The 5,613-nt window shown below is 56.8% G+C and overlaps 1 protein-coding gene across 1 annotated transcript; it reads right to left on the reverse strand.

Annotated features, from left to right (window-relative positions):
- Positions 1–2,742: 2,742 nt before the first annotated feature.
- On the reverse strand, positions 2,743–5,268 carry Fut7 (fucosyltransferase 7). The gene is given in 3 exon segments (XM_013345847.2): positions 2,743–4,223; positions 5,101–5,208; positions 5,211–5,268. Coding segments are annotated over 3 exon segments (1,182 nt in total). The 3' UTR covers positions 2,743–3,207.
- Positions 5,269–5,613: the final 345 nt, after the last annotated feature.

The raw sequence follows: 5,613 nt of genomic DNA on the forward strand, positions 1-5,613 counted from the left end.
GCGGGGGCGGGGCGCTCGAGAGTCCGGGACCTGCTCATCGCAGGCTCCGCCCCGGCGGCCGCTGCTCCCGAGACTCGCTGCTCGCGCTCGCGCCCGCCGCCTCCGCTGAAAGGCAACTCGGCGCTCGGGTGTCCGCCAGGGGGCGCTCAGATCCGCCGAGCCCGGGCCCCGCTGCACCTGCGCATAGGACCAGGCCTCTGCTCACCCGGTAATGCTGTATTTCCAGGTCCGTCACAGCCCGCGTCTGAACCAAGATCTAAGTTCACACCTTTTCGAGGCCTGGGGAGAACTTGGGCACCCTATACTTCTCCCAAAGGACTCCAGATATGTGCCCCCCAATTGATAGATTTGCGCAGGAGTCCCCAAGGTGTTCCACTGTCCCTCCTGGAACACTGAAGGAGGCTTGGTCTCCATCAGGTCACCACTAGGTTGGTCCTCCTCCCATGTAGAGATGGGAAGCAGGGTCAGTTATTCATTTAAAGGAAAGGCACTGCTCCATTAACTGAACTGTGTAGGGTGGGCAATGACCTCAAGGCTCCAAGATGCAACATGCAGCCCCACCGCATTAACTTGACTTAGATGCTTTTGTTTTGTTTTGTTTTTCGAAACAGGGTTTCTCTGTGGCTTTGGAGCCTGTCCTGGAACTAGCTCTTGTAGACTAGGCTGACCTCGAACTCACAGAGATCTGCCTGCCTCTGCCTCCCGAGTTCTGGGATTAAAGGCGTGCGCCACCACCGCCTGGCCTTGGCTTAGATATTTTAAAGAGCAGCCTAGTGCTGGCTCAGGCCTTTATTTTTTTTTATTTTTTTATTTTTATTTTTTTTTGGTTTTTCGAGACAGGGTTTCTCTGTGGCTTTGGAGCCTGTCCTGGAACTAGCTCTGTAGACCAGGTGGCTCAGGCCTTTAATACCAACACTCGGGAAGCAGAGGCAGGAGGAACTCTATGAGTCTGAGGCCAGCCTGGCTTACAGAGAGAGTTCCAGGCCATCCAGAGCTACATAGAGAGAGACTTTGTTTCTATAAAATAAATAACATGTAATCCCTGTAATGCAAAAGGCAGAGGCAGGAGGATCAGGAAATCAAGGTCATCTTTGGTGAAATCAGGGCCAGCCTGGGCTACGTGAGACCCTGCCTAAAACAGAAATGTTGGGCACCTTCAGTGGTTGGGTAAGACAAACGGTGAAAGCAAAGACTGCATTTTGCTTTACAGAGCCTGGGAGTGACATACCCACATACACACAGCATGGGAGGGGAGAGTTATGAACCCAGCTTTTGGGGTGGGTGTGTGGGGTCCCAGGGTGTCACCCAAACAGATTCCTCACAGACTTTCAGTTGCATTGAGAATGAGCAAGCTGAGGCTGCGTGGGCTCTGAGGGATGTTCATGGCAGCCTTTCTGTGCTTTCCATGCGGTTGAGATGCCCGTGCAGGAGTGCTTACCAGGCACAAATCGATGCCCCACGTGAAGGGCTGGAAACTGCTGAGGGTAAGAGCACCCTAATTCTGGCCCGAGAAAGTTAGGCTCCCAGTCACACTGGTGCTGAGATGGCTTAATTGGGAAGAATTTACTACAGTCATGCATTGTGGCTGCCTGCTCAGGCCTCACCACCCTTCCCAGACTGCTGATCTTAACAGTGAGGAGACCCAAAAGGACCTTAAGAGCTACTCCTTGCTGGCAGGGGTGATTGGGAAGACAGGCTGTCCCTTCTATATATGGTTTTATTTGTTACCCACTCTCCCCATATCCACGTAAACCTGGCTTCTTCCAGCTCACGGAGCCTGGGGTTTGGTGGGTCTATAGAGGTGTTTGAGCTTGGGCCTGATAGTGTTGCAGGACTGATTTCTCCGTGTGGCCAGCAGGGGACAGCAGAGAGCCACCAGCGCCAGCAATCAGGCGACCGTCTTGAGGGTGACATGTGACGGCTGTTTACCAGCTTGGGTTTCCCACCTGTGACTGGGACAGCGGAGATTGTGGGACACTCAGATTGCTCTTAAAATGGATGAAAAGCTTTGAGAGCTAAAGCTTCCCACCACTCCTCAGCGCCTTGGTTGAAGAGAGGTTCCCCCTGCCAGGGCTGATGGGAGAGGACCCAAGCTCCACCCAGGCCCAGCCCCCAGCCCCAGGACACTTCCTTCTCCCCAGTTAGCCCAGGGGGCTGGGTCAGGGCAGGAAGCCATGGGCAGGCCTTTCTCACAAACCATGGGGGGAGGGGGGCTTCCTGCCGGCACTGCCACCCCACCCCCAAGGCATGGACAAACCCAAGTCCAGACCTATCCCAAGGGCTCAACCTGTCACATACTCATAGGTTCACCCCATATCTCCTCCCCTCACTCCCAGCCCAACACAAGGGGCTCCTTCTGCAGTGGGGTCTTCACTGAATCCCCTCACGGATACCCTTACCAGCCATCGTAGATCAGGCCCTGTCATACAAGACACCCCTCCAACCTGAGACCTATGACATGTGACACCTCCAGCCCCAGCTTAGTTTGACCTCAGTTCCCCAATCTGTACCTGCCATGGGCTGTGGAGACCAGGGGTGTGGGGTAGGGTGTTAAGAGTTTCTGGTAAGGTGTCACTTAAGCAAGGCAGAAACAAGAAACCCAGTGGCTGACTGAGGGGAATGAGCAAGTAGGGGCGGGGGAGGGAGAGGGACACACGGACACAGACCGACAGATGGGGGACGGGCGGTGCTGGTCTCACAACCTCACACCTGACCCGGGAGATTTGTTTCAGTGTCTTTATTAGTGGCACCTCTTTCCCTGAGAGGACTGTGAGGTCAGAAGCCCAGAATCAGCCACACTGTCCGTCTGTCCTTCACACACCCCTGGACCCAGCATGTGGTCTGCACTCAGAATCCCAGGATGTGCTCCTGCACCTTGGTTGTGGAGGTTCAGGGGGCCTAAGGTTTTGTGTCCAGCTCCAGAAACACTGTTTCCCTGCTTAATCTGAGCCGTGGGCGTGTTCAAGATAAGTCAGGGACCTTGGACGATATGCTATTTAATTCCCTCCAATCCGTTGCCTTTTTCCCGGGATCCCTAAGGTCCATCAGCTTCCTCACCCAGATGGCTTCTCCTGCCCACTCTGCTCTCCTCATAGCCTGGCTTCCTGACCATCCACCGGAGCCTCAGGTTAGTCCCAAAGTGACCCAAAAGGCTGAACGCCTAGTGCTTCGGTGTCTTCCACCCACACAGCCTCTCCCAGCCGCAGTTCAAGCCCTGAACCAGCTTTCGAGGTCTTCATAGACCTGGCCGCGGGGCAAGTAAGGGTAGCGGGCACAGATGGTGCAGAAACGTTCCCTCCAGTCACCCAGGAGCCGCACACGGAGCCGGTCTCGCCAAGCGAAGAAGCGCTGGTAGCGGCTCTCATTCATGCTGACAAGGAAGCCAGCCAGCTCGCGGGCTGAGCTGAAGTCATCCACGTGCACAAAGGCATCTGGAGGCACAAAGGCCTCGTAGGTGGCCCGCGGAGGTCCCAGCACCACAGGCACCGCACCAGCTGCCAGCGCATTGCGCCAAAACTTCTCAGTGATGTAGTCCCGATGCTGTGAATTCTCGAAGGACAGGTAGAAGCGGTACCGGGCCACAGTGGGCAGCAGGCAGTTAGCGCACAGGGGCCGTCCGCTGGCACGACCAAACACATCCACCTGCAGGTGAGGGGCCAGCTGCCGGTACAGCCTTGCACGCTGCTGCCGTTCCTGGAAATTGCTGACCACCCAGGCGGCCATCTTGCTTTTGGCTGGTAGTGGGGGTGTGGGCCCAGAGTAGGGCTCCAATCGACCATAGGGTACAAAGATATCTGAATCACGCCGATAGCTCAGCACCCAGTTGAAGATGCCTCGGAAATGATGGAGACCACGGCTATTGCTAGGCGATTCCAAGGAGGCCCAGACCCAAGGCTGTCCATGAGGCCTCTGGTCCAGGGGCAGGCGAGACTGCAGGGTCTGCAGCTCCCGGTGATGGAAAACCACAGCATCTGCACTGGCTAGCAGGCTCCGGTTAGAACTCAGGCGGCAGCTAGCCATGCCATAGTGAGTGCAGGTATCCCCAGACAGCTCCGGGGGCCGGTTGGTGAAAGGCCAGTGCCAGATGAGGATGGTGACTGTAGGCTGAGGCGCCGGGGCGCTCCCAGGAGCTGATTCCAGCAGCCAGAGGAGCCAGAGGGCCATGAGTGCTGCACCTCCAGCCAGAGCCCCCCAGGCTCGCAGCCTCCAGGTGGGGTTGCACCCTGAAGCAAGATTTAAAAAAAAAAAAAAAAGAGAGAGGTCCTGTCACCCTGGGCCCAGGAAGGCCCATAAATCCCCACCACCCCACCTGGGATGTCTCAAGGGCCAGGCACTCACCAGCGCAAGTCATCCACAGCCTTCCGGAATCGGTCACCCAAGGAAACGAGATTTTCAAATCACAGCAGCCTCCCCAATAGAGGCACCCTAAAATCACAGCTGCACCTCAACTCAGCCCCTGGTGTCTCCCTTTCATCTACCCAAGGTGAGGGAAGCCAGGGCCTTCCCACTTCTGCCCCGCCCTAACCCTTTGGGTTTTGGCATCAGCCACCATCCCACCCCACCCCACCCACCTCATCCTCTCCTGGAAGAAGGAATTGAGACAGGAAGAAGGCCAAGCCAGGGCCCCCTGCCCAACCCTGCTGGTCTCTAGAGATGACCAGCTAGGCATATGGAGGAGGAGCTGGATGCCTGCTTGCTCTCAGGAAAAGGAAATCCCCTTTGTGAGTATACCGAGCAGAAATGGCCCTCCTCTCCAGACGAGCACCCCCATCCATGGTCCACCACCCAACCCCAGAGAGCAACTGCACGTCCCCAGGAGGCCAGAGAGGCCCCTCCCCATAGTGACACCCACTTCCCCCAACCCCCCACTGAGCTGACCCTGTTCTTACAGGTCCTCGGGCACCACAAATTACTGCTCTAAGAGCCCACCCCACCTCTGCCACCTCTAGGAACCGCCTCATTCACAGGATTATAGTCCTTAGAAAAGGGCCCCATCACAGTCCGGTGGGACCTTAGTGCATGCCCTCTAGGGCAGACTCAGCTGCCTTGGACGCCAGGGAGGGCTGGGATGCACACCTCTCCCTAGAGACCTGTGGGCACGCAAAGCTTGAGCTGTAGGCTCAGCCCAAAGTCTTGGATGGACTAGGAAGAGCTGCAGGTCACTTCCTTTCTTCCTGCTATCCCAGGAGGGGGCTTTCCAGTCTGGAAAGGAAGGAGTCTGCATGTCCCTGACGTGGACAGGCAGACTGGTGGGCAGGGGGTTGGCATCCACTCTAGAAGCAGGAAGGCTGGTCCCAGCCTCGGGTCCAGGCTCCTTTGGCTTCCCTCCAGCTGACCTTGATGGGCTAACCTTCCTTTCCCACTCACTCAGGCCCCTAATCTGGAGCTGCAATGACCCAGTGCATGGCGGGGTGGCCTGGCATGGTCACCCAGAGCTGCTTCAGCCCATGCAAGTCTTTTAGCCAAGGTGCTTCCCTTTCTTCACCCCCACCAGATCTCCCACTCTGCTGCCCAGGACACTGTGGGGGGCTCATATGGGGAACAGCAAGCTTGTCTGGTCCGCGTCCCAGACTCCAGAACAGGAATCCTAAAGGGAAAGACACTGGGAGATCT

The sequence above is a fragment of the Microtus ochrogaster genome, chromosome 4 (genome assembly GCF_000317375.1).
Source record: "Microtus ochrogaster isolate Prairie Vole_2 chromosome 4, MicOch1.0, whole genome shotgun sequence".
In the NCBI taxonomy this organism is placed as follows: Eukaryota; Metazoa; Chordata; class Mammalia; order Rodentia; family Cricetidae; genus Microtus; species Microtus ochrogaster.